The following is a 27794-nucleotide window of genomic DNA, read 5'->3' on the forward strand; positions in this document are numbered from 1 at the left end:
CTGAAATCCGGGATTCAGGTCTCCCATGGGAAGGGAAGCAAGAGAGACCCAAGCCCAGTTGCGGGACTTGCCCCTACAACTGTGTGCCCATCGGAACCAGAAGCCGACCCTACACTCCCCCTTGGGGACCAGACTGCCGTCCCGCTGAGAGCTGAGGAGGAACAAGCTCCTGGTGAAGACTGGGAGAGGTACAGGGATGCGGCTGGGCGGGGGGGGGGGGGGGGGGGGGGGGGGCTGCAGGGACGGGGGATGGGCTTAGGAAAGCTGTCCTGGACCCGACCTCTCGCCGCCTGAGGATCCCCTAGCCTTGCACGGGTAAAGAGAGGGCCGCGACCGGCGAGGAACGAGTGGGCACGCATGGGCCAACGATTTAGGTGCAGGAACCCCACCCCCGCTCGGAAACCTCCGGAGCCCTGAGTCGTGCTGGGCGCTCCCCACCCCACCCCACCCCCGCCGCCTCTGCCGTCACTCACGGCCGCTGCTCGCTGGCTCGCTCGTGCGCTCTCCGCGCCACAGGCACCTGCTCGCCGGGCGCTCTGCGCTCACTTCTCGCTCGCACACTGCAGACTCCCGGCGTCGCCTCCGTCACCCGGCCTCGTCCCCAGCCCAGCACAGCGCTCCGCCCTTCTCCCAGGCCCCCGGCGGCAACCCACCAGCCATGGCCTGGGCCTGGGACAAAGAGCGGTGCAGCTCTCTGCCCAAACTGGGGTAAGGAGTTGAGGGCAGGGGTCTGCGGAGAGGGCCGCGCGGCACGCGGGGTGCAGGGATAAACGGCCGTCTCGGGCGAGGAAGATTGGGAAGAAGCCAGGGAGAGTTTGGGTGGGAGGACCCCCAGCTAAAGAGGGTGCGGGCGGGGCTGCGCTCCAACCACAGAGATTGTGGCCCCTCCAAGCGACCCCCGCTGGGGGGGGGGGGGCGCGCTCCGGGGCGGGGGCGGTGCAGGCTGTGGAAGAAGAGGGGAGGGCGGGGGTGATGCAGCGGTGGAGGCGGCTCCGCGCCCAGCCACTGACCGCCCCCTCCCTTTCTCCTTCCCCTCCCCCTCTCCCCGCCTCTCCCGGGCTCTGGGTCCGCTACGCCGGACCCGCTCTCCCCGCTCTGCACTGGGTCGGACGCCAGGTCTGCTAGCCGCGGCTAAGCGCCCACTCGCCTTGCGGAAAGAGACGCGGAGCGACGAGCGGGGGCGGCGGCGGGAGAGCTCGGCGGGAGCCGGAGGAGGTGGCATTCGGGAGCCAAATCAGAACGAGACCGGGAGGCAGAAGCTCGCGGCTCTGAGGCGCGCACTCCCTTGGCCAGGGATGGGTCTCGGGGCTGTCCAGCCTCTGCCCGGCCCGCCGGGCAGAGACTGAATTGAGCTACCCCATCGTCCTGTGGACGGCCCGAGAGAGGGAAGCACGGACAGATCAGCAGTAGCCTCTCGGCGGGACCTCGCGTCCTGCGCCCCCCGCGCAGCGCCCCCCGCCGGAGCCGCTCCGGGCAAGCCGGCGAGGGAGCTGGGCTGATTGGCGGCCGCCGGCGGCCGGGGGAGAGGGCGCCGCGCGGGGCCATGGCAGGCTCGGAGGCGTCCTAGCCCGAGCCCCGAGCCGGATCCGAGCCCACGTTGCCGCCACCGCTGCCCCTCGGCGCCCGGGCCCCCGCCGCCGCCGCGCCCCCCGCGGGAGATGGAACAGCGGAACCCTCTCGGAGCCCTCGGATACCTGCCGCCGCTGCTGCTGCACGCCCTGCTGCTCTTCGTGGCCGACGGTGAGCGCGGGAACTTTGCTGCCGCGGGGGGCTCGGGCGTGGGAGTCCTTGCGGGGGCCGCCAGAACCGGTCTGTCCGGGTCACCAAGGAGCCGGAGAAGGAAGAGAAGGGGAAGGCTTCATGGTCTCCAGCAATCCCGATGTGCAGCCCAGGCCCAGAGGGGTAGGGGAGGAGAGCAGCGAAGGGTCGCCGCAGCGGCGGAGCCCTCTCTGGGGTCATTTGAAGCCGGACAGGTGCTCTGGCGGAAAGGCGGCTTTCGGGGCGCGGAAGCTGGCGCGCCCCAGGCTGGCTCTGACAGTGAGGCTGGGCGCGGGGTAGAAGCATAAGCTGCCCGTGCAGCCCCGATCGGGAGGAAAGCAGCCTGCCGCGGCAGCCGGTCTCTCCTGGGGCCGGGCAGCTGTTCGACCGAACTTTGCTAGCTCCTGGGCCACGCTTGTGGCTACGGGGTGGCAAGCACAAAGGCCAGCGAGCCGGGACGCACAGTCTCGCCTAGAGTTGCCCCAGGCCCCCGCCCCACAGTTGGTCACGCCTCTCTCTTCCCCGCCCCCAGCTACATTTACCGAAGTCCCCAAAGATGTGACAGTACGGGAGGGAGACGACATCGAAATGCCCTGCGCCTTCCGGGCTAGCGGAGCCACCTCGTATTCGCTGGAGATTCAGTGGTGGTACCTCAAGGAGCCGCCCCGGGAGCTGCTGCACGAGCTGGCGCTCAGCGTGCCCGGCGCCCGGAGCAAGGTAACCCGCCGCCCACGCGGCGCCGGCGCTCACCCGGCTCAGGCCCGGGCGGCTGGGGCAACCCCGGCAAGGAAGGCAGGGCGCCGCCCTGTGGAGCAGCCCGTCTCCCACAATCCCCATTCCCGCAGCATCTTCAACAGCAGCACAATCTTGGTAATCCCTTCCCTTCTCCTTCCCTTAAAAATTCTCTTAAAAGCAACCCTTCATCCAGTTCGTCTGCTCTTGCCGCCGGCAGAGTCAGACGGGTACTAGGTGATGAAGGAAGACCACTTAGTAGGGCCAGGCTTTCCTTGCCCTCTGTTACTCGGAGGTCCCGAGGGCACAGGGCCAAGGAGTTAAGCTCCTCTGGGCTGGGTTCCAGAAGCCCGCAGTGCACCTCCAACCCCCACAGGATGGGAGGGAATGCCCCGGCCGTCTGTCTGCCTCTTAAACTGGCCTCTCACATACAGTCTAACACACACACAGGGTCCCACCCAGAGTTACTGCTCACGTCTCCCTCTGCGTCCTGTCCGGATACACCGGCTCCTCCGTCCAGCTTTCCACGGGATTTAGAGAAACACCGCAGGGAATGATGATGCTCCCGGGGGAGGGAGATGAGCCTTTCTTCCCACCCTGGTGGTAATCCAGCCTTTACTCTCTGGCGGGCAGGTGTGCTAGGGCAGCCTCTCCTTGGCCAGGGACCATGCTAGCTCCAAGCCCTGCTTCCTTCTGGGTAAAACTCCAGGAAATCCTCATGTCCTTCGTGACTTCAGCCTGGCCACATGCCGAGCGGTTTCGAGTCCTAGCCCGCCTGCAGAGAGTCCCCTTGCCGGAGGCGCATCTGAGTTCCCAGAGCCTGAAGGCCGAGAGCCTAATGTGTCTCTCTCCCTCTTTGCATTTTAGGTAACAAATAAGGATGCAACTAAAATCAGCGTAAGTGTGGAGCCCAGCGCGGGCCGCGGGAGACCCCTTCTGGCCGCTTCGCGCCCCACATTTTCCTCTCTTTTAGAAAGGCTCAGCGGCCGCGCAATGTAGGGCCGTGCTCGCAGCCTTGCGTTGTCGGTTGCTTGGCATGTTGAGGCGCCATCTGTCGCCGCTAGTGGAATCCGATTCGCTTTTGTGTAAATCAAGGGTCCCAGGCCTGAATCTCCTTTCTCTGTGAGGCGCTCACCTGTAAAACTCTCCTTCGTCCGACTGGTGTGTCCAGACCCCTGCGCATCGGCTTGCCTCTCCTCTGCTGGCTTGTCTCCCAGCAACTGGAGCGCTCTGGCCTTGACCCGTTCGCCAACTGGTGGGCCTTCCCGCCCCCGCCCCCACACACCCGGTGCCCAAGTGGCGCCCTCCACCGCATTCATCTCTTTTGCTTGGCTTTCAGGTCCGGTGCCGGATGCTGTCGGCAGGTCCTGGGGGAAGGTGGGGAGGGTAGGGGTAGGGGGAATTGGCGGGGCTGCTAGGGACCGGAGTCTTGGGATCTATAACTCAAGGAGGAGATGCGCCCAAGCTCTCCTACCTGGAGCGTAGAAATATCAGGGCTTGGAAACCACTGGGGCCTCATCGTGTGCTGGGTTCCGAGGTGAGGGCCCCAAAGTGGTGGCTTGCCAGCTATCCTCCAGGCCGCGGGGGAGGTGGGCTTGTAGGAAGCTTCCGGCTGCCTCTCTGAAATGCAGACTCAAAAGTAGCAGAGCCCAGAGAGCCCATCAGCAGCTTCCGCATTGCCTACATCCTCGGAAGGGTGGAGGGGGGAGGCAGATATTTATGTGTACTCTTGAGTACACATGATGTGTACTGAAGTGGCTGTCCTTCAGGCACTAACCCAGGACCTCTGGATTCCAGAGTAAAGGAACGTTGGTGGAAGTGGATGTGGAGGGCTGGGCTTAAGGCCCTGCAGTGGTTTAGCCACAGGAGGCCAAGCCAGAATTTTCCAAGGTGAAGAAAGGAGGAAGGAGGGGTGGGTTCTGCAGCTCTGAGAAAAGAAGCATGATTTGGTGAGCGGATGTAACATGATGCATTCGCTTAAGATGATGGGGACACGGCTTAATGGGTAGCGCCATCCAGGGTCCAGTCAGGTTTGGGAGTCCCATGCCTCTGGGGAGACGCGGGATGAAAGAAAAACTGAGTCACCAGGGGCAGACCTGAGTCCGAGAGGGGGTGCTGCGGCATGAGGGCGCAAAAGCAGAAGTGGGGCGCGGCGGCACTACGCTGCTGGAGAGCGTGCTGTGGGCTTGTGCATCCCAACCTCTGACCCCAGCGCCTGCTCTCTTGCAGACCGTGCGCGTCCAGGGCAATGACATCTCGCACCGGCTGCGGCTGTCCGCCGTGCGGCGGCAGGACGAAGGCGTGTACGAATGCCGCGTGTCCGACTACAGCGACGATGACAGGCAGGAGCACAAGGCCCAGGCGTTGCTGCGCGTGCTCTCGCGCTTTGCGCCGCCCAACATGCAGGCCGCCGAGGCCGTGTCCCACATTCAGAGCAGCGGTCCGCGTCGCCACGGCGCCAACAGCGCTGCCAACGCCAACAACGTGGGTGCCACCGGCGCCGCGGGCCGCGCCACCTCTGACCCCGGCCGCGGCGACAAAAACCTGCCTCCGGGGAGTCCTCCTGCGGCCCCGGGTCCCGCAGTCCCCGATGCGGCAGCCGCCTCCGCGGCCCACGCAGCCACGACCACCGTCGCGGCTGCGGCCGCAGCTTCGTCAGCGTCACCGCCACTGGGCCAGGCGGTCCTTCTTCGCCAGAGGCACGGCTCAGGTAAGGGAAGGTGTCGAGAGGGGGCGCGCTTGCGCGGGGTCTGCAGAAAGGGGTTGGCGCGGGTGGGAGTAGGGGAGGGGCTCTGGCATTTGAGTTTGCCTAGTGATTGGTAGTGCACTCGGGTGCGCCTGGGGCAAGTTTTCCGAAGCCTCATTTGGGCTCCCTCACTTCCCGAGTTTCCTGTTTATTGCTGGTCGCTCAGAAGCATTCAAGATGTGTATTTATGAAGGGGGTGGGGGCCGGCCTGCCCCGATCTCCAGGTATACCCGTGGCTGCAGTGTATGGAGCCCTCTCTTGAGTTTGGAGAGCTGGACCCTTTCTTCCTGGAGCCCTGAGAGCCTAGAGGGTAGGGCGCTGGCGCCCAGAGTGGGAGGAGGTGGTTACAACTCAGACAGTGGGCGTCTGGATGTTGATTGCTAGAGCAAACATTGTCGGAGGCTGTGGGTAAGCCTGGCTGTACAGCCTCTGCTCTCTTCGGCTAAGTTCAGATTGGTCCTAGGCCCAGGCTCTGTTATAAATAATCCCCTTTGGGCCCTCTTGGGGGAATGGGGGCTGAAGATAGAGCCTTGCCATGGTTAGCAGGGCACCCAGAGGTTAAGACCTGCTTTCCTAGGGAGCTGAAAGGGCTGGGAGAGATGGTGGGGGGACAGGAAGGAGGGGAGTTGGAGAGCAGAAGGGAAAACAGACTGAACCGGGCAGACAGCTCTGGGGCAGGACCCCCAGACTTGTTTGACGCATAGTCCCAGAGAGAGCATCTCTACTGACTTTGCAGCACTAGGTGTCCGGGTTCTTCGACAGTGGCCTATAAATGTCACTGTGGGATGGAGCACACTGTGCCCTAGGCTCGTGCTTCTCAAAGTGCAGGCCGCTCACCAGCAGCATAGAGCTGGTTAAGGACGCAGTGTCCTGGGCTCTCCAACGGAATCTGAGGTGACAGGGATCCTAGCCTGTCTCCCTTGGCTGGTTCTGAAGCCTTCCAACAGTTGAGACCCTACCTGTCTGTCTTCGTGTCAGTTCAGTTCCACTGCCCATTGGGGGTCTCTCCGTGTAGCTCAGGCTTCTGGCTGGATCTTGAGCTCCACACAGCCCCCACAAGACTTTCTCCCAGGCTGTGGGAGAAGGTGGGTGAGCTGAGATCTGCGGAGGGCCTCTCCCCAAACAGCCCCAGCCTTCCCCACCTGACTTGGAATTTTCTATCCTATGTAAGTGTGAGATAACACTAGCTGCTGTGACAAATAAACCCTAAAATGCCAGTGCTCAACACAATTCAACTGTATTATTTCTGGTTCACGTCTCATGCTGCTCTGATGTCGGGGGTGTGGTTGGGTGGGATAGAAGTTCTATTCCGTGAATTCATTCAGGGACCCAGGCTGGCATACACTTTCCCATCTTCAAAATGTGCCGGCCAGGGTCACTCTGGGTATTAACTTACAAAGCCAACAGATGGGAGTGAACAGAAGCAACATTCTCAATCCAGTTCCCTGAGAAAACCAAGCCCTAATGCTCTGAGGCATACATTGTAGATAACAAATTGACTTCTTTCTTGTACATTTAGAATGGTTCTAAGTTTGTATTGTTCTTGGAAGACTGAGAGAATGGCCACTGAAATCATTTTGGTAGGGGTGAATTCTCCCGGATCAAAGCCGTTGTACAGAATGGCAAGGCAAATGTTTAAGAGCCAGGCCTACAAATGGTAAAGGTTACTTCTCTTCTCACCCTTTGGCCAGAACTCAGCCATGTGGGGCAGCAGAGCTGCAAGGCAGGCTGGAAAACGTAGCCCTCAGCCTGGCAGCCACTTTCTGACCTCATGTCCTGTCTCTTCTCGGTGGAAGGAGAACATAAATCTTAGGGGAGTCAACCATCTTTGTCTAGCACACAGTAGGTCTACTGGAAAAGTGTTTATTGATTTGTAGAGTGAGTGGCTTAATTGGATTGGTGGAAAAAAAAAAAATCCTCTGTTCTATGCTCTTGGGCCCCAGCAAGTAAACGCTTGTGTCTCTGGCCCGAACATTCCTCTGGGATGTTCCACAGACCATGAGTAGTGGCAGAGCAGAGGGTTCAGAAGGCAGGGCCAGATGTGAGTTGTGCTCCCAGCACTTACTGTACGAATGACTTAAGCAAGTGGTCTAACAGCTCCGAATGTATGTCCTCATCTGTAAAAGAGAGTGGGAATCCCTGACTGCAGAGGGAGCTCAGTGTGGAAATTTCTATGTAAATGTTCATTATCATCACCGTGGCCATTACCTGCTGTTGCCAGAGAGGAGGGGATGGGGGAGATGAAGCTGAGTGGTTGGCAGTTGGAGGCCACACTGCTGAGGGCCTTGGATGCTAAGTGGATCCAATAGGGACCTTTAAAGGGTTTGGTCAAGGAAGCATCATATGAAAGAGATCTTTGAGAACGAACTTGATAGTTCACAAAAGGTGTTAATGAGACCAAGGCTACAAGCTCATTCCTGCTTGAATCTTCTCTTACCAGCCAGAACCTTGACACCCTGAACCCAACCAGGGCTGATCTGAGTGTGCCTGGCATCGCTGGTCTGATATCCAGTCTCTGGGCTGGCCACAAGGGGCTCCAGGGTCACTCATCCCCACAACAGGACCCCCACTGTGGAAGGTGGCACAGATTGTGCCCTTTCTGGAGGATCTAGAGGGTCTCACACCCGTTCAGTTCTGAGGGCGTAGAGCTCAGGACCCCCAGCAGGTGGAGCCTTGGGCACTTGCCAGCCACAGGGCAGCATTTTAATGGGGGCTCCTCTGTCCTCCCATGGAGTGGCTTGTAGTGTGCATTTCCCTCCGAAAAGCACAGCAAGTGGACTCCCAACAGGGCTGATAGGGCAGGGCCACCAGGATGGGGGTGTGGTGGTCCCTAAGGTCTCTGTCATCCCGAGCTGTTGCCGGCTCCTGAATAGGCCTGGAACTGCGTAGACACATCTCAGAAAGTGCCCCAAGTTTCTTTCCAGCTCCCATTCAGAGGGCCAGAGGTGGGCCTTCTGCCAAAAGACAAGAAAGCCTGTATCTTCCCATCTCCAGGTGAAGGTCTTGGGAGAGTCACGGTGCTCTGGGTACCTCTGTGCCCCACTGTGGCCACGGAGAAGTGTGTGAGCTGATTTCTAATCCACAAACATACCCAAATGGCCTTGATCCCAAGGAGGGGGCCCATGTGGTCCTATGTGTCTCATCCCGCCTACCACCCAAGGCCACCCAGGTTTGGGCTGTCGACGGGACAAAGCCTGAACATGGTATTTTAGGTGGCAGGCATTGATCACCGTTCTGCAGGTGTGTGTCCCTGAACTGTGCACGGTCCTGCTGAGCCTTCCTGGGGTGCAGCAGGCCAGCCAATCCGCCAGAGCCGCCAGCAGCATAAGCCGGACAGGGAGCTTGAGACCGTGACCTCAGGCCTGACTTCCCTTGCTCACAGTTTTCAGCAGCCTCGAGGACAGGGCGCCGGCAAGGACGGCTGCCACCTGGTTAAGCAGCACGGGGGTACCGGCAGAGTTTATCAGTCAGGTGCTCGTAAAGCAAATGGCACGTTCAAACAGGGTCACTGGGGAGAGACGACGAGAGTAGTTTTTGAAGTGTGGACAGGGCTAGGGTAGCCAACAAAAGATGAGTGCCAGTCCCCAGGGCTGGGAACAGTGGGAGCCATTAGCAGCCCTGTCCTGAAGGGGCAAAGGGGGAGCAGTTAGTATAACCCGGAGGGGCTGGCCAGATGGGGCGGCCTGCCTGACGGGAGCTGCGGCCTTGGCCGGGTGGCCCAGCAAGGACCTCACTTTCCTCCTGCCCTCCAGTTCCTGTACGGGCCTCCCACTGGCCAAACCCTCCTGAGAGCTGTGGTCAAGGACTCTGACGAGGTGGCCTGGAGGCACCAGTGCCCAGGGCCTTAGAGCGGAGTGCAGAAAGGTGGATAGTGATTCAGGGGGCGCACCGGGGATAACCCAACTCTCAGATGGAGGAAGAGGGTTTCCACCCCACCCTAATTCCAAGACAAACCCAAAGCTGAGTTTCTAGCTAAAAAGGCCATTCCAGGCCTGCGTCAAGGGGACACTCTGGCTGTTTGAGAATGGCAGCCTCAGGGCTGGTCCCAGCCCACCTCCCCAGACAGTCATCGGTTAAGCAATTGCTCCTGGAAGAAAGAAGTCCCAGACAATACTGTGTTCTTCCGTTTTTCAAGCAAGCTACTTCAGCAATGCCAGGAAAGGGGCGTGTGTGTGTGTGTGTGTGTGTTGCAGGGGGGTCGGGGGTGGGTACTCACTTGAATGTCTGTCCATTAACTACTGCCCAGCCAGGCCAAAAAGCCCTTCCTGTGCCCATAGCTGCCCAACACAGCCAAATACATATTTGCACTAAAAGTTTATGTCCAAAAACTCATTCATTTCACGTCTCATTTGTCAAGAGACATTTTGATATTTGTGCTTAAAAATAACATGGGCTGGATTAGCACAGCGGAATTGGCACAGGAGACCAGGCCCCTTCTTAGCCACGTCCTCGTAAATCTGGCTCCTAATTAATCTGAACGCTGACCTATTTTTTATGAACACTTTGTTGCTGATTGCCGTTTCTAGAAAAAATAAAAGAGAGAGAGAGAGGGATAACAAAACAGAGTATCTTCCAGACAAACCCTTCTAATCGGGAAAGGCGTCGGTGCCACAGTGAAGCCAACGGCAGCCTCAGAAGAATACAGTTTGCAACTGAATGGCTTGTATGTTGGCAAGAGGTTCCCCTCTGCAGGGACCTGGGGATCAGATCTGCGGCATGTGAACCTCTAATTAGCCTCAAGGCTCCGGCTCCAAGGAGAGGCACCCAGGCCCCTACAGAGAGCCGGCTGATGTGGTAAACTGCAGCCTGGGGCCCACACAGGGAACTGGCTCTCAGTATCTCAATTACTAATGAGAGAGAGAGTCAAGGCCATGGGTGTGCCAGCTTTCAAGAGGCTCTTACTGCTGGGAGCCATTGAGAGGAGCATCCTTGGGTGTTGCCATGGCAACTGTAAACCATGCCAGAAGGGGTCTGTGGACAAGGTGAAGGCCCTCACTCTCAGCCCGTGCCCCCCGGGGATGACCAGCCTGGGAGAGTCTCCATGGAGCTGGGAAAGTCTCCACCCAGGCCAGCAGGGCCAGGCGACAGTCACCTGGTGTTCCCAATCTCCCCGGACTCATGAAGACCTCCAAAACAATTGCCTTCAATAAACAATTCACTCTTCCCTCAAGCTCTGATGTGACATGAGGATCATAATTAAAGAGAAAATAAATCTGGCAAAATTTGTCCCAGAGAAGAGGGTGAGGCTCCCTGAGCATCCTGAAAGAGAAAATTAAAGGATTTCATAAAGAAAATGGCTGAGCCTCGCAGCTGGTGAGAGAGGCCTGCGTGATCCCCGACAGCAAATGTGTGTGATTATTGGCTGCATGGCATCCTCTGCCCCATGGGCCAGTCACGTGACTGCCATGAGCAGGAACCGGCGATGGTGGCCATGCCCCCAGCTCAAGAGTGTCAAGGGCACCTGTGGATCTCCGCCACAAAGAAGTCTGTATCAGTGGAAGTTCCAAGAGGAGATAGTCCTCATCCACCAGAAGCAATGAGAGGAGGCTTCCTATAGGGAGCGTGCAGTTTCTGACACAAAGAGGCACCTGGAGCTTTGTCTGCCTGCTTAGGTCAGTCCTGGGAAAGCTGCTGGAGGCCTTGCCTCCCTCCCCATCCTGAGCCACATGAATTGAGAAAGTCATACCGGATGGGATGACCATTAGTAATTGAGTGGTTAGCCAGCTCATTGCGTGGCCATTCTCTCTGCATAAGGGAGACCCCAAATTAAGGACAAAACAGCTACCCTGTGGATTGCAATGATGATAAATTGTACCTGACTTTTACTGAGCACTGATTATGGGCCACACGCCCACACCGGGTTTCCCTCTTTTTTGCTGTTCTGCATGACTCCTCCTGCCTTCCTTCAACACACAGTCCCCTCCCCAGGGCTCTGACCCCTTCTCCAGCTCAGGTGGAAGCCCCACGAGAAAAGTGGAAAGCCGGCCTTTCTAAATGTCACTGGGAGACAAACCCACCAAGGAGCTTCTCATTAACAAGCCAGGTGCACACTTTTAAAGCTCTGAATATTAAGGATTCCCCAAGCATCTGTGGGGATAAATAAGGTCAAGTGCTTTTGTAATATGATATTGATTAGTTCTGCCCCATGTGGACAGAGGCAAGGGCTTGGCTGTGGTCTAAACCCCTGAGCTTTATGGGAGATGCTGGCTTCGTTCAAACACTTCTTTGCAGCACAAAAGGAAAAAAAGAGTTATCATTTCTGTTCCCCCATGCTTTGCTGACTGTTACCAGGCATCGCTCAGAGACTCCTATCCGAAGCGTAAGAAGCTTCCCTTTGTCTTATGTAAGGGCCGCAAGGAAGTTTAGGATGACCAGCAAACAGGCCTGGCCCCCGTAATTGCCGATCCCCACCTGTTCCTCGAAGGGTGACAGGCCTACCCTGTGGTGGGGCTTCTGGGGAAACTAGCCTGCTTGTCAGTGGCTCTGCTACTCTTGGGGAAGGTATGCTATAAATACCAAGATGACTTAACCAATTCAGCCTCCTCTGGGCTACGGTTTAGCTGCCACTGAGCAGCTCGCCCTGCAAATAGCTACAGGAGGGGCCCCTCAGCCGCTGGCAAGAGCGTGAGACCTGTGCCCTCCATGAGATGGCCCTGGAGAGGCAGGTCAGCCGGCAGTCCTGGGGAGGCTGCTTCTGGAAATTACTGGTTGTTGTGTTCCACAGTATCACTCCTTGGACTGAAACATCAAAGCCACTCTGGACTGGCTTCTGGTGTTTCTGGTTCAAGCGGAAGGTTTGGGGGGCCTCTGCCCAAAATAGAACCAAAGTGGACATTTCAAAAGCTTTCTCCCCAGCTCTCAGCCACCCCTGGGGGCTCTGCTCTGTCCAGCTCAGAAGTGACCACCTGGCCAGAAGGGCTGATGTGGGGAACAGACCCCTCATGTCTGCAGCAGCCAACTACAAACAGGCAGTGGCCCAAGTGCTCCCAGCTGGACACCTGGCACCCATGAAGGGCGAGCTCCGGGGACGTGGCCCAGTCACTTCTCTCAGGAGCTGCCCCTTATGGTGGAAGAGAAAAAGCGCAAACCTGGAGGCCAAGAACCATTCAGAAGGAAGCTTTCCTTGCCACCTTTCTCAGACATTTCATTCTTCCTCCTGACATTTCGAATGTTCCTTACTGTTCGGTGAGATGGCTCATGAGCAATCCAGGGGTGGGTGCCACAACACTCGCCCCATTTCTGGGCCCTACAGAGCCCTGACCGCCGAGATATCACAGTATGTGCCTTATCCCCCCCCCAACCTTCATAAGTACCGTGCTTCCCATTTCCCGCATGAGTCCAACTGCTCGGATGCGAATTCTGATCCATGCGCCCATGTGTGCTTCCACATCAGTTCTCGTCTGGATGGTCCCTGGACCTGTGCCAGCATCAGAGGAGATCATCTACAGAGAGAGCTGAGCTTAGCGCAGGGCCTGCCCCCTAGAAAAGCCTCAGCAGATGCTGACTCCTGTTTTCTGCATTATTTGGGCAAATGGCATTGACGATCCAGGATCCTTTCATGGTGCTCAGATCTGAGCCCTCGCTCTGAAACATTTCTCCCTCTGCACATGCTGTGAGCATCATGGAGCTAAAGGCGATGGGAGGAAGCTGAGGAGCTTCAGAACAGAAAGTGCCTTCAGACTGTAAATGGCTCGGTGGGTTGCTATTTTTGTCCTTTTTCTCTCAGGGCCTTTTCCAGGTAGGAAGTGGGGAGGACTCTACGCCTTCGTCCTGGCCTGGCTGTGGCTGTTTTCGATGAGTTAGGAGCTCCTTGGCGAGCCAGGACAAACTCATCCTGGCTTCTGTCGTGTTCCACGCTAAACCACACCATGCGTGTGCAGCTGCCTGTAGGCCACTCTGTGCACCTGTGTTATCCCTGGTCTTGGTTCAGGGTTGTATAGGCTGCTGTCCACAGGCCATTTTGATGGGAGGAGACAGGCCCTTTGGTGGCTGGAAAGCCAAGTTCTGAGGCGAGCCTGGTGTTTGTAGCACTAGACAAGGGCCCCTCCACAGGAGAAGGGAGCAGAAGGAACAACCCCTTCAGTGACAGTCAAGTAGCCAAAGAGCCTCCAAAGCAGGCCTGGACTGGGGACGGGATGCTCCACATCCCCCTTACTGGGACTCTTACCACTCAAGGTAGAACCGCTTTTGTGGGAAAGCCCGGTGTCCCACAGAGAGGCGCCTGTGGAGGGATGGGGCTTGGCTTGTCACAGGCTTGGCTTGCACTGGCTCTTCCACACGAGGCCCTGTGATTGCTTTTCATGTTCACGCTCTACCCAAACGCCCTTCCTGTGGCTCACTGTGCCTGATGACGACCAATCAAGGTGTTGGTTGGCCCCAAGGACCAGTGGGGAGAAGGTAGGACAAAGACCACTATGGGGAGGTGCTGGGAGCCTGAGCGGGCTGTTTGCAGGGCTGAAGGCCAGGGCCCCTTCTGCCCCGCCACACCCCTCCCTGCCCCATGGGAGCCTTCCTCCCACCCAGCACAGAGAGCCCATGCAGACTCATCGAAAAGGAGGCCCACCTACTCTTAATGTCTGTCAGCAAAGACAGAGAGCCCCTGGCTTGGCTCATTTCTGGCCCCCAGCCCATCAGCTTTCCTCAGGAGGAAATCCATTTTCTTTAACTAGGAAAGCCCCGCTGCCACGTGAGTCCCCTCATAGCAACTTTTATTACAACTGATTCTCACAGAAATGCCATTTGGCCCAGATGAAGGATCTTTAATAAACCGGAAGGAGGGAGAGATGACATCATGCCGTGGCTCATCCTGAGCGAGGGCTCTTGGCCAACTATATTTGGTCTGGCCAGAGGCAAGGGACAGGGGGATGCCCAGAGCACCAGGGAGCTCCTGCCTGAGATAGGGGCTGGAGTCTCTCAGTCTCCACAGTCTCATAGTGGTGGTCAGACCAAGTAAGAAGTATGCTGAGAATGAATTCAGGGCTCAGCTGGGGCACAAGTAGGGCTCAGAAAAGGTGGGACCAGTAGAGATCACTTCACAGAAGGGAGGAGAGCTTTGTTGACCTCCGGCTAAAGGGGTCTCATTCACCCTGAGCACCCAGAAGGGGTCCACTGCTGTCTCAGGTCTCCCAACATTTCCTTCTCCGTCATGGAGTCTGTGTCTGACGGAGTACCCCGTCCAGGCTGATGCCCCAGGGAGGCAGGCCCAGTGCTTTCTCAGGTCTTTATCCTCCCTACTCCGTGTTCATTGGGCCTGACACCAGTTCATTAATTCATTCACTCGTTCATTCAACTAATGTCCATCGAACATCTTTTATACGCAGGAACTGTGCTAGGCATTGAGGACACATACAAGGTCCAGAGTCTGACAGAGAGAGAAGCAGACATTGATCAAATAGTCACGTGGCAAGTGGAAATTTGCAGCCATGGCTGGTTACTCTAAATGAGAGGCCCGTGAGCTATAGGAGCTAAAAATAGGGAGACTTGACTCAGTCAGGGAAGGGTGTCTGAGGGAGTGATGCATGAGCCATAATCTGAAAGATGGTTGAGAGTAAAGAGAGAGGGTAAAGAGAGTAGGTAGTGTTTCTAAGAAGAGGGGACAGTGTGTGCTAAGATCCTGTAGCATGGCAGGAGGGAACAGGAGAGTACAAAGACCTGACAAAAATTACTGCAGTTGGGGCAACAAAACAAGAAAGGGAACAGAGGGAAATTTAAGTAAAGAGTAGTTCAGAGCTCGTACTCCATAAGGCCTTATGATAGAGATGGGAGTTTGGGCTTTGTCCAGTGGGCAACAGAATGGGGAGCAAGTGGGTGATAGGGGATGATGTTTTGGGAACTGATACTCTGGCTGCAGTGTGGAGGTTGGAGAGGTGGGGACAGAGTGGAGGTGGAGAAGCCGCTTTAGAGGCAGTGATCCAGCTAAGAGATGATGGGTCTTAGACTACCTGTTTGGTTAGATAGGTGGTGGAATTGGTGGGGGGTGGAAAAACAAGCTGGTGGCTGAGTAAAGGGAAAGATGTGAATGTATGGTAAGAGGGCAGGGATGAGCGGAAGGAAGGATGAGTGGGTGTGTAGATGGGTGGATGGATGGAAGGACAAATGGATGTGTGGATGAATGGATGGAAGGATGAGTGGAAGTGTGGTGGATGGAAGGATGGACAGAGGTGTGGACAGTTGGAAGGATATGTGGACATATGGATGAATGGATGGAAGGATGAGTGGAAGTGTGAGTGGATGGAAGGATGGACAGAGGTGTGGACAGTTGGAAGGACATGTGGACATATGGATGAATGGATGGAAGGATGAGTAGAAGTGTGGTGGATGGAAGGATGGACAGAGGTGTGGACAGTTGGAAGGACATGTGGACATGTGGATGAATGGATGGAAGGATGAGTGAAAGTGTAGGCAGATGGAAGGATGAGGGTAGGTGAAGATAGATGGAAGGAAGAATGTGAATGGGTGAATGGATGGGAGAATGGGGGATAAAAGGAAGGATGAGTGGATATGTGGATGAAACAGGAATGGGAAGATGGGTACATGTGGGGTACATGTTGGGTCTCACAGAACGAGTGGGGTTGGGGCTGCAGACATGCCCAGGGTTGGCATTGCCCGAACCTGACACTGCATGCGCAGTCCATATTCCAGAAGAAGTTTCCTAGGCAGTGGCATGGCACAAAGTGGTTCAGCTCAGAATTCCATGTGAGCCTTTAATTCTGTCTGTAGTCCCCAGGCACAGTAAGAATGGGCGGGGCAAGTGGACACAGCTAGTCCCCAGCCTGCTCCAGCTCCCCTATCCCTTCAGCCTTTAGAAGGCACCACCATCGGTCCCTGGTGAAGGACAAGAGTGGGGGACCCAGTGCTGGACACTGGGCACTCTGGTGAATGCAGCCTGACCAAGACTGATTGGATGATTATTATCCATCCAAAACTCAGTGTGGATACATTTTTTTTCAAGCATCTAAAAAATCAAATCTCCAGGTGGGCAGGACTAACTATATATATTTGCATTAAAGACTAATGTAACAAAAAATACACAAGGCAATAATTCATAATGCATTCTAGTCTACAGAGTCATATTTTAATGCGTGACATATCCTGGGCAGCTCCTCTGTGCTAATTTTATTTAATGAGCACATGTTAAGGAATTTTCAGAGCACTATCCCTGGGCAATTAAAATGTGTTAACCTTTTCAGTTAAATTGTATTTCTGAAGAAAAGTCGTCAGTGTGAAACAGAAAGAAATACCTAGGCACGGTCAAGGCAGAGCCTAGAAGAAAGGTTTGCAACTGTGTCCTGGCAGTGCTGGGCTCGGGGACCTCTAGCTCTTCTTCCTTGGCCCTCCTGCCTCTCCTCATGGCCAGGTCCTGCTTCATAGAGCAGGGCAAGGAGCCTGAGTCCTGGACCCACACACTAAGCAGGCTTCATTAAGCCGGCATTGAGTGCCCAACGTTTGTCTGACCTGGGGTGTCTGGGGCACACTCTGTCAAAGGACACGAAGGCTGTAGAGGGGACGTGTGGGATTTGGATGGGGCTAGGATGCCCCAAAGAGGGGCAGGGTCCACTAATTTGAAGCCCTGGCAGGTCCTCCATTCCCTATCTGTGTAATAGGCACCCTAGTGCCCCAGCAGCCACAGGTCTGTGTGTTTCAGATCTGGAAAGGGTCCTGAAGAGCCTCTGGTGAATGGTTCTCAAGCTGCGTTCCTTGGAACCCTGAGCTCCAGCCCTATCCCTAGCTTTAACCAGAGCTGTTCGGTTTTTCTAATGGCTTGAAATATCAGGGTTCCATGCATCAATTAGCTTAAAAAGGGGTTTCTACTGCTTTAGATTTAAAAAGCAATCGATATAGTCCAGATATTGATATACATATATAATACAAAAACACACAAATTATATAGGGAATACAAGTAGTATAAATACATGTCACTTTCTAAGGGAAGAATTTGAAGTGGCTTCCAGACTGCATGTAACATAACAGAACAAAAAATTTTTAATGAAGAAATTACCATAACGGGAAAATTAATGTAAAACAGTGAAATTTGTTTGAGGAAAAGTTGGACACAGAGACGTGCGCACACAGTCTCGGGTAGTTGAAAGGTCAGATCACTGTGGTAGCAACCGGCCTCCAGCACCAGCTTGTGTTTGAAGATGAAAAATGAGATCCCAAATGTGAAGCGTCTGGTGAATGTCTGGATGCCTAGACTAAGAATGACGTCCATTCACTCATTCAACCCGTATTTTATGAGCATTGCAGGGTGGGGGCAGGGTGCTGGGAGACAGGAGTCAGAAGGTGAACCTCCCACGGGCACCCAAAGGCAGCTGGGAAGAATCGGAACTTGCCCTCAAGTCCACAGTGGGCAGGGAGCCTCCAGATGGAGTCCGAGTGGATGCAGTGTCTGAGGGAGACCTTGGGGGTGCAGAGGAACCCCTTAAGGGAAAAGGCAGGCAGGGGGTGAGCAGTGCGGTAGATGACAGGGCTGGAAGGCAGGTGTGAAGGTGCAAGGTGGGCTGGGCTGGGGCCAGGTGAGGAGTCAGATCTCCTAGCTGGGATGGAGCCCCTGGAGGGCCAGGGTGTGATAGGCGCTCTGCGTTTGAAAAGGACGCTGTGGCCTCTGGCTGAGTGGGTGCCTGGCTATTGGGATCAGTGGATGTGGGGAGTCAGGAACATCCGCTGCCCTGCCAGGAGAGAGCTGATTTGGTGAGTGGGAGGGTCCAGGGACCAGGCAAGGGTGGGTCAGGACAGTGCAGCAGGGGTTAGTATGCGGCAGGTGAACTGTCTTGGAGGTCACCTTGTAAGGGCCTCTGGGCTGGGCTGGGCTGGGCTGGAGAAGGGGAGTGGGCTGTGGGCAGCCAGAGGAGACAGGGCAGGGCTGTCTAGTAAAGGGGACAGCATGAGCGGCCTCCGTGCAGCACCTCAGTCTGCTGGAGGTGGGGGCACCTGAAGCATTGTGGAAGCAGATGAGGCAGAAGGATCCCTGAGTGGGGTCAGGAAGAGCCTCCCTCAGGCTAAGGAGCCGGGATTACACTCACAGCTACCAGGGAGTCACCAGAGATTAACTCCTATATCTGTACTGCCTACCAGCCACGCAACTTTAACAAGCCCCTCAATCTCTCTGGGTCTCAGCTGGGTGAGGGGAAAGTGGCTTCTACCTCCTAGGGCCACTGAGAGGGCAAAAGGAGAGAACCCAGAATCGTGCGCTGTTAGCACCCTGCGGCCTCAGAGCTCAGAGAATCCGGATGGACTGTGGCGGATCCCCCATGAGGATGGGCCCAGCACTGAGGGAGCCCCGTCGCCCCCGCCCGGGGTGCACCCTGACGGTCACCGTGGTCAGGGCTATCCCTGGCTCTGCCAACACTGGCCTCCGGACAACATGGAAAGACTAGTTTACCATTTTCATTAAGTCACACCATTCAGGGATCGTTTGGAGCGAGATCTCATTTCAAAAGAAATAGGAAGCTGGAAGGGAGTTCGCAACAAAGTTGTGGCCACCTTAAGAAGCCATTATGAAGGTTAAAATACAGAAGAACACCTCCTCCCACGCCCTCTCCCTCGGAAGCAGCTTGGGGCTGGGATCCAGCTGGGGCATCGGGGGAAGGAGCGCTCCTGCTCTTTGGTCCTGAGAGGTAGTCTAGGCAGGGGGTAGGTGTGTGGACAGCAGCCGGACTGTCTGGGTATAAGTCTGGACTCTGCCATTTATCTGGCCCTCAGTAGAGCCAGATTTAAAAAAAAATGAAAATATAGGACACCCAGTTAATTGAATTACAGGAAACAAACGATAGCCTTTGAGTACAAGTAGGTCCCATGCGTATTTGGGATATACATAAACTTAAAATTATTCATTGTTTACCTGAAATTCAAACTGAGCTGGTGTCCTGTATTTTCTCTGGCGACCCTAGGCCTTGAGTACTTCAGGGCTCTGGATCTCAATCCCCGCCCCCCCCAATGTCCCCCACCCCCGTGAAATAGAGTGAAATAGCGACTCCCGCAGGTAAGAGGATTGTGTTTAATGTACCATACTGCGACAGTGTCTGCCCTAACAGGGGCCAGCCAGCTCTCTGTCGTCTTTCTGAAGGTGCTTGCCTCTCTCTGCTTGGGCCTGGCTGAGTCTGCTTCGGGCCATCCACTCCCCAGTGCTGGACATCCGCTTCCACGTCAGATCGCCAGTTTTCACTGGGGGCGGGGCTGCTTGCCCGAGGCAGAGGAGAGGAGGAGGTCTGAGGCCAGCCCTCTGCTGCCTGGGCTTCCACCAAGGCAGGACATATTATAAGAAAGGCATTTATGGTAATGGGGAGAGAAGTCGTGAGGAGATAAAGGGCCACATGAAGAGTACAGACATTTGTCCTAAGGCCTCTGTGCCAGGGCACTCAGGGAGGGCTTCCTGGAGGAAGTAGCACTGGTTGCAGGCTTGAGGCACAGGTCAGAACTAGACAAAGGAAACAAAGGTGCCACAGGGTGAGCCCAGAGTCCACTGCAGGTGCCCACAGAGAACGGTGGACTGGAGAGCAGGTCGGCTGGCAGGGGGGTAGCAAAGGTGAGGTTGTTAGGGAGTGTCACAGAGAAGCCCAGCTGTAGCCCTGAGATGGTTGCTCTTTCTCCTATAGCAGAGGGGACCTCTCAAGGCTCTGCACCTCAGAGAGAGCTCTCCAGGTGTGTCTGAAGGAGGGAGGTGAGCAGCGGGTGGTGACGGAGACAGGAAGATGCTTAGGGAGCGCGGGGGCTGTGCACGGAAGACCAGCAAGCAAGGGCTAAAACGAGCGTCCCACCCCTGCCTCTGCTCCCGTTCGCCCCAGGGCTCCTCCCACTGGCTGGACACTGAGGCTGCCGGAGGACAGCTTGTCTTCCCACCTCGGGCAGGCCAGGCAGCAGGGCGGATCAACGTGAGACCAAGGGACCCTCGTCCCATCTGCTCTCCCGCAGCTCTTCCTTCCACACTCAACTTTCTTCCCAAGGTCTCTGTTTCCTTTAAAGCCCAACTGCACTGGTTGTGCCTAGTTTCTGCCCTAGTTACCGGCATGCATTAATTTTATGGCAGAAATCAATTCTGTCCAATTCTGTTGGTGCCCGGTTATTCCTTGCTGACTCCCTTTGAATAAATATCCATGAAGAGGCTTTAATTAAAACGCCAACAAGGGAAGCTGCCTCGTTGCAAGGCTGGCCTCTTCCCACTCAGCTGCGGCGGGGTTGCCTGGCCTGCTCGGCGTGGTGTCTGGCGGGGAGGCAGAGAACCGCGGTGGCGGCGTGGGTGCTGGTGGCCATGCGTAAGTCAGGAGTTTCAGAGCAGGGAAGGCCAGTGTCTGTCTTCACACAACAAGGTACAGACTGAGGCAGGACCAAGGCCCGGCCTCCTGGATGCTGCCAGAGCTGGCTCGGGGGCTGCAAAGTCAGGGGCCGCTGAGGGCCAGGCTGGGTGGTGGAGGCGAGTGAGGCTGGCTGAGCGAAGGGAGCCCCAAGTGCTCTAGGGCTGGGGGGCGGTAACTGGCAGCCACCCTCGGTCCTGCTGGGGATCGGGAGGGAGCAATGAGCAGCAGATTCCTGCTGAGAAGAGCCCCCAGCTGGGAGGAGTACGTGCCCAGGGTGGCTGGGACTTGGGCGCTGGCAGCAGACGCCCAAACTTCTGCTTTCATATAAAAGCCTCCTCCCGGTTTTGCATGCTGGATTATAATTTAGAATCTTTAAAACTGTGTGCACCAAGCCAGACCGCTCTGCAGACCAGACTGAGCCTCCAGTGGCCTCTTCCCTCTCCTTCTCCCTGCTGTTGCCCCTGGGCTCTGTGGGAGCTGGTGATTCCTGGCCAAGGAGGTGGGGCTGGAGAAGGGAGTGGGGTGGTGAAGAAGAGGGAGAGACCGGCCCCCAGGAGTGCCCCTGACCCTGCCTGCAGCTGTGGCCTGATGTTCTGGGTCAGGCGTCTCCACCTTGGCCAGGGTGACTCCTACATATCCTTTCTGCTCCACTTCACAAGTGCCTAAAAACCCAGAGAAAAACCCCCTGCACTCTGGCCCTGGGATGCTCTGAGAGGGACCCTCTCCTTCAGCCGGGGCTTGGCCCTCTCTGCTGCGGGTCCAGGAGGGAGTGGGGCCACTGATGGGAACAGGGGTGAGGGCCAGGTCATCCCCGGCTACTCCAGCCAGGCAGCCCTCCATCCCAGGGCTACCTGGAGGTCCGAGGCCAGACCATAAAGACCAGCCACACGTAGGCTGCTGCCTCTTGGGGGCCAGCCCTCCCCTCTCACTTTGAGGCAGGGCAAAAGGGGAAAGGCCCACAGTGGACATCAGCGCTGAAAAGCCTCATCCAGGTCACTCACTTGGCTTCCTACTTTTCCAGCCAAGAAGCCAGTATTTAAAAGAGGTGTTATGACAACACGAAGTGCAGAACAGATTCATGTGGCCTTGCTCTGGGTGACGTAGAGGAGGGGACTGTCCTCACGACCCTCTTCACAGCCCTTACATTAGGCTACACTTGCTCTCTGGTGGGCTGGCTTGTCTGTGGAGACCGGACTAGTTCTCTGGCCATCTGTACTCAGCATGGAATATTCTAGGGCAGTGCTGGGAAGGGAAGGGCCCAGCTTTGTGCTGTCAGCCCTCAGAGTGAACCTCTAACTGAGCCCAGGCCGTGAGGGCCAGAACAAACCAGTTATCTGTTTTGATAGGTAGAGCCAGGCCTCAAGTGTATCTGAATTTTATTTATTCTTTGCAAACCGGGACCACATTTTGGTTTTTAATCTATGGTGAAAATAAAAACAAAACGGCCTCGGAGCAGCATTGGACTCTGAGGCTGACTCAGGCCAGCCCCTGTGCAACAGCAGCCAGGCCACCTGCAGGCCTGCAGCTGTCCCCTGTGCATGGCTGCGTGGCAGGTGCTACAGACCACATCGGGGCAGAAGTTACCCTCGAGGCCAGGGAACCCGGGAAGGGCAGGCAGGGTGCATGGAGGGAGGACGGTGGCCGCCCTGGCTAGCTGTCCCCCGCCGGTCCGCCGGGGAGCAGCTCCATGCTTCTGATGCCCACAGAGAGGGGGCGGTCCCATCAGGGCTCCCACGCCTGTGGGCGTCTGGGATGAAGCGGGGGTGTCCTGCCGTTTCCCCTGCAGGCCCTCCCCCCCCAGGAACGTGACTCATGGGCGCAGCCTCCAGACATTGTGGACAGGGCAGGGGTCCCAGGAGATGACCCAAGCAAAACCTCCTCCTTCACCTTTGTCACGAGGCCTCGGATGGCCTCAGAGAGCCCGTGCTGTTTTCTGACGGGGCGTTTGGCATTCTGCCATCGTTGTGTCCGTGGAAAAGTGGGACTTCCCGATCAGAAGCCGCTTGGCCGGCGCCTCTGCTGTGCCCGTGGGGGCTCAGGGCCCTCACTGGCTTCTTCGGGAGCCTCTTAAATGGCTCCAGCAGGCTCTTATCCCGCTCACCATCTCAAGGATAAAAGTTAATATTCACAGAGCAAAAGCAGCTTTGATTTCTTCAAGAATGATTAGCAAAACGGTGCTACTTGTTAAGTTAAAGAATGAATCAGCCACTATCCCGTCAGAGGGCTTCCCTCACCTCTGATTTTCCAGCCTGATTGGAAGCAGCCTGATTTTCCAGCTTAATCATGACAAATAAACTTCTGTGTGTTCCAGTGCTATTCCTGGTAGTCCTTGGGAAGGGAGGAAATAGATGCAGAGACTGCCCGCATCCCGTTGCGCAGCAGCCTCAGGCCCCCTGGAACAGAGCTGCCTCATGCGGCATAATGAAAGAGGCCAGTACAGGAGATCCTACCCCAGCTGAGTCAAAGGCACATGCCCTGCCCTGCCCTGGACGGTGAAGGTGGGCCCCGACACAGTGAGCTGTCCTGGTTCATTCCAGGAAAGTGAAGACAGGGACGGGGCAGCAGCTGCTGAGGCGGGCCCAGCAGCCTCGTGCTAACTGTCCTGTCCCTCCCAGGAGCTGGCACCTGGGGAGGGCGACGCTGGACTGCCAGAATCCTGAATTGCCCCTTCTGGTGTACAGAGCCCTCTTCCTCCAGGGCCGGCCTGGAAGTCAGTCTTGCTCCGTCGGCCTGATTCATTCGGGAAGCCAGGGGTGTGTTTGTATAACCAGTGAGGATGGGCAAGACATTCCAAAACTCCAATCCTTCTCCCACCAAAGATCCAGGGACGTCCGTCCGTGTTGTAAGAAAGGGCTGGGGAAACCATTTGCCCTGCTTCTTCTTTCTTGGGAAATTTTCCTCTTGAGAGAACGACAACCTCCCACATTCTGTTTTTCTCCAATGCTTTTCAGAAAAGTGATTATGTTACCCTTTTCGATAAGATTTATTTGCAAAGCAACCGACTATGTTTGAGGCACTGATGTTTACATGATTGTGTGACAGGGCACTCGAACATTCGGAGGCTTTGGTGTAATGTGAGAACCATTCATTAGCTCATGATCTGCCGTTCTCATCTGGGCTCACTCATGCTTCTCTGCACAGCTGAACTTTCAGCTGAGGACTGATTGGACTAGATAGGCCGAGCGGGGACATCTCATGGCTTTTGTCCTGCTGCAGGCTGGCCCAGGCTTGGTCACAGGCTACAAGAGGCACAGAGGAAGGGCAAGCCTTGGCTTGCCTCATACTTGATAATGTTCATTGGCCAAAGCAAGTCATGTGACCTAGCCCGGAGTCGGTGTCGGGGACACCACCCTAGGGTGCAGCTGTGGGGATCGCAGAGATGAGGGAAGGAGAGTGTGGTCATTCCTGCAGTCTGCCACTGTGACCTTGCTTGATCTGACCCTAACCTTGTGCATCATGCCAAGTGCCTGTTCACTGTATGGAGCCATGAGTATGCACATCTCCACTGTATGGAGTGTGGCACAAGACCCCGAGAAGTACAGGGTCACACAGCAAGTCACACAGGTCACACCCAGGTCACACAGCAGGCTGGCTTGGAAGCCTCTCTCCCAGGTGCCAGCCCACTGCCCGACACCACCACCCTGGGCCCCCTCTATGGTGACACTAGACCAGAGAGTGGATGACATGTCACCCAGGAGCCAAAGCCTGGCTATCCCCCCACAGACATCCATCAGCAGAGACACCAGAGACCTTGGCGTCTGCCCGCTCCAGGTGCTGGCCTCCGGGACCCACCAGCCCCTGCTGCTTCCCCTCTGGCCCAGCAATGAATGGCAGGCTGATTGTTTTAATCCAGGGTCTTTGGGAAGTCTCCTGCAATTCTAAATTCCGCAGGTGATGTTTACCTTGTCTGGCTCACGAGCCCAATTGCCCTTTCTCCTGCCCCTGCGTGCCTCCAGGGTCTCTGTTCTGCTATGCACATCCTTCTGCTTTCCCATGCCTCACGAGGCTGTTTGGTCCCACCTGCCTCTGCCCGAGTGTCAGGGTTTGCAGGATCACAAAGATCTGAGCCAGGAGATCTGGAGGCCAATGGGCCCAGTCTGGTCATATGAGACCTGGGTGCCCAAGAGGCAGCACTCTGCCCGCTGCATCCCCAGTTTCTGTGCACCTGAGTCCAGGCACCCGGCCATCCATCAACACATGCGTCTCCACACCCACCCTCATCCTTTCCAGTGATGTGTGACAGTGAGAAGCAGCAAAGGAGGACCCGAGGCTTTGGAGTGACCAGCCTACCCTGGTCCTCCTCACTGACGGATGGCGAGATGCCCAGGATGGCTCCGACCAGGCGGCAAGCATGGCCAGTAGCGACACCTGTGTGGGAAATCAGTGTCTGAAGAGGAAGGTCAGCACACTTGGATTTGCCCTGTCCTTGTGCTTCTCCGCGGGGTCTCAGACTGTGCTTGAAAATGATTCACTATGGGCGAGAGGCGCACCGCAGACGGCCCCCACCCCCTTTCCATTCAGATGTTCGAACACAGCCTGTTTCCCAAAAGGGGCAGACGGAATCCCGGAGTCTGCAGCAGGAGTGGCCCCTGGGTCATTGATCCGTCCCCCTCCTTCTACCAAGGGAGGCGGGCCCAGAACACAGTGATTTCCAGAGCAAGATGGATTTGTGATTGGGGGAAACACCTTGGATAGAAGATTACTGGCTCTTTCAACTGGAGAGAGGGGCAGGTCATAGGTTCAGGCCCAGCCTGGTCAGGAAAACCAGAAACCTGACCTGCTTGGCACAGGGAAGGGCCCTCCCCGCTCTCTCCATCCCAGTGCAGAGCTGCAGCCCCGCTGGCTAGCTGGAGTGAAGGGAGGAGAGAGGCCTCCAGGGGGTGCCAGTGAGCAGGGTGGGGCTAGAAACTGTCTACATTGAGGAAGCCAGACCCTAAGCAGGGCTTAGGGGCTTTCCCCAGGGTTTGGGCAGCACTTCTACACCGGCTTCCCTTAGGACCCGTGGGGCATCCCACCTTCCAACGAAAGCCTGGGGTTCACAGGTAGGCCTGTCCCAGGTTACCACCAGAGACCTCCAGTAGACGTAGACTGTGATGACAGATGGGCAGGAAGCCAGAGCAGGCTGCCCAGGAAAGGCAGAATGAAGACACATGTCATCGTTCCTGTGGTGGGCCAGGGGCCCGAGCTAATGGCAGCACTGAAGAAGCAGATGGAAGTGACCTCCGGCTAGAACTGTGCAGGCGTCACTCTTCCAGAAGCCCGGCCCCCTCACGTCCACCAACTGATTTCTGAGCTCCCTACTTTGACCCCAAGGGCTCCACTGACTGTACCTGGGAAGAGGACTCAGAAACATCAGGATGCCCAAGACAGCATTTGTAATGCTAAACTGTGCAATTCAGGCAGGGGTTGGAGGGGATGGTGTCACGTGAAGTCGTGGAGTCTCCCTAGAGAAGAGGGGAAGCTGGGGCTTTCCTGCAGAGGGTTCTTTGCAGTATACGTTGAGGGGAGTGGTGGTGGGGGGGGAGTATATTGTCTTTTTATTTAGCTAAAATAACAACGTGGACTTGAGAACTGCAATCTAACTCACCCAGCTTCAGGCCAGGGTACCTTTTGTCTGAACACAGTAGGCGTCTAAAACGGGTGGTATGTAAACAACAAACGGCAAAATGCCTCATCGTTGTAGGGAACCGCTACCAAGCATCAGCTACGTGCCCAGCTTCTCTCTGGTCTGCTCATGGCCACTAGGTTCTCGTGCATCAGGCGTTCACTGTGCCCATTTTCTCATCCCCTGCAGGCACTGGCCCTAGCTCGGCCACAGACCCACTCCTGTCCCTGCTCCTGCTAGGTCTGCATAAGTTCCTTCGCCTGCTGGTGGGGCACTGACAGACATGGCCATCCTGCTCACCTCAGCCGCCCCCCACCACCTGCCTGGACCCGGTGTGAGGCCCGCCGCCCCAGACGGACACAGAGAGACTGAGAGAAGCATGACAGAGTCCACGTGGGAAATGAATAAATCATATTTTGGGGGAGGTTACGCAAATGTAGAACACCTAAAATAATGCATCTAGTTTCCAAATAAGATGGAATTTGGGCCATGCGGTATGCATGGGATCCGTGATTTCTCTACTTCAATGTATTTTTCTTTTCTAAACTTTTCCTCCAAGTCTTCATTTTGCACGAACTGTTGAGCAGTTATCTTTAGGATACTATGTAAAAATGTTGGGTCAAAGCCTTTCTGACAAAGCAAAATATTTTTAGTAGATTATTGTGCTTAGGAATTTTTTATTTACTTCTTTTCTTTGGGGGCTTTCCTTTTTTTATTAAAGTAAATTATTTCTTTTGAGACACTTTGATTAAAAAAGATACATCTTATCATAATTAAAATTCACTGTCAATAATATTTATTTTTAAATAAAGATTGGAAACAAGGTCAGACACTTGTTTATAAACTGTATTGTATATTGCTGATAACAGTTGAATAAAAAACAACTTTGAAATAACCTTTCTGCAGGCATGTATGAATGTTAAGCCCAGGAGCCTAAAACAGCCCGAACGCCATGACCTCTTGTTCTTTGAAGCCAGCTGCACACTTGGCAGGATGCAGCCCAGCATGGAGGACAGCCCAGGGAACCTGGCCAAGGCTGCACAGAGCAGACAGAGTGTTTCCCAGCCTCCACGAGGCACAGGGGACCTCACAGAGCCAGGATGGACAGCAGCCCCCAGTCTGGGTTCAGAAGGAAAGAAGGTCGCTGGGAAGAGTGTAATTTAAATCAAGAACCAATTTTCCCCTTTTGGTTCAAAGTAATTATGCAATATATTTGTCTGCTTGGATAAGACTTTTTCACATTGGATTCACTGCTAGCTTGAGAAAGGAATTCCGGGAGAAGATGGGGAGCTCATACTCTTTCTATATGCATGGAGAGATAGCTTTGAGCCTCTGAAATACAGGTGTCTGGGTAGGTGTCACATGTCTTAAAGGAATAGACATGACGTGGGGGCTGTTATTCATTCCACGATAGGATCACGTTAAATAGCTAGAACCCATTGGATTTGTTAGCCTAGCAAGTTTTTGTTTTGTTTTGAGCTCTGCGAGGGAGTGGTAAATTAAGGGGGATAAATGACTTCCAGTCCCAGGCATTTGACTGCTAGTGCAAGACCCTTAAAAGCCTCTGGCAAGCCCGGCAGTTTTGAAGACTAAATACTCAGCCGGCCCAGGTCCTGAGTTTCTATGTTGCACGTAGCCCCCTCTGCTGGTCAGTACTGGA

The 27794-nt window shown here is 55.7% G+C and overlaps 1 protein-coding gene across 3 annotated transcripts; it reads left to right on the plus strand.

Moving 5' to 3' along the window:
* VSTM2B (V-set and transmembrane domain containing 2B) lies at nucleotides 1–26832 on the plus strand. Of its 3 annotated transcripts, none has more exons than XM_045986861.1 (6): nucleotides 1–188; nucleotides 1117–1740; nucleotides 2291–2475; nucleotides 3358–3387; nucleotides 4720–5200; nucleotides 24760–25358. In XM_045986861.1, exons 2-6 carry the CDS (start codon nucleotides 1659–1661, stop codon nucleotides 24918–24920), a joined length of 939 nt encoding a protein of 312 aa, XP_045842817.1. In that variant the 5' UTR covers nucleotides 1–188; nucleotides 1117–1658; the 3' UTR covers nucleotides 24921–25358. The 3 variants fall into 3 exon arrangements, with proteins under 3 accessions (XP_045842817.1, XP_045842818.1, XP_045842816.1); XM_045986862.1 differs by lacking the exons at nucleotides 1–188; nucleotides 24760–25358 and adding exons at nucleotides 512–708; nucleotides 26324–26832; XM_045986860.1 differs by lacking the exon at nucleotides 1–188 and adding an exon at nucleotides 512–708.
* Nucleotides 26833–27794: the final 962 nt, after the last annotated feature.

This window comes from Meles meles, chromosome 19, assembly GCF_922984935.1.
Source record: "Meles meles chromosome 19, mMelMel3.1 paternal haplotype, whole genome shotgun sequence".
Taxonomy (NCBI): Eukaryota; Metazoa; Chordata; class Mammalia; order Carnivora; family Mustelidae; genus Meles; species Meles meles.

What these genes read in the sequence shown, in the direction of transcription:
- VSTM2B (XM_045986861.1), top strand. Translation starts at nt 1,659, where the DNA reads ATGGAACAGCGGAACCCTCTCGGAGCCCTCGGATACCTGCCGCCGCTG. An exon ending in TGCCCGGCGCCCGGAGCAAG is followed by an intron (nt 2,476 to 3,357) that starts GTAACCCGCCGC and finishes TTTGCATTTTAG; the next exon opens with GTAACAAATAAGGATGCAAC. An exon ending in AGGATGCAACTAAAATCAGC is followed by an intron (nt 3,388 to 4,719) that starts GTAAGTGTGGAG and finishes GCTCTCTTGCAG; the next exon opens with ACCGTGCGCGTCCAGGGCAA.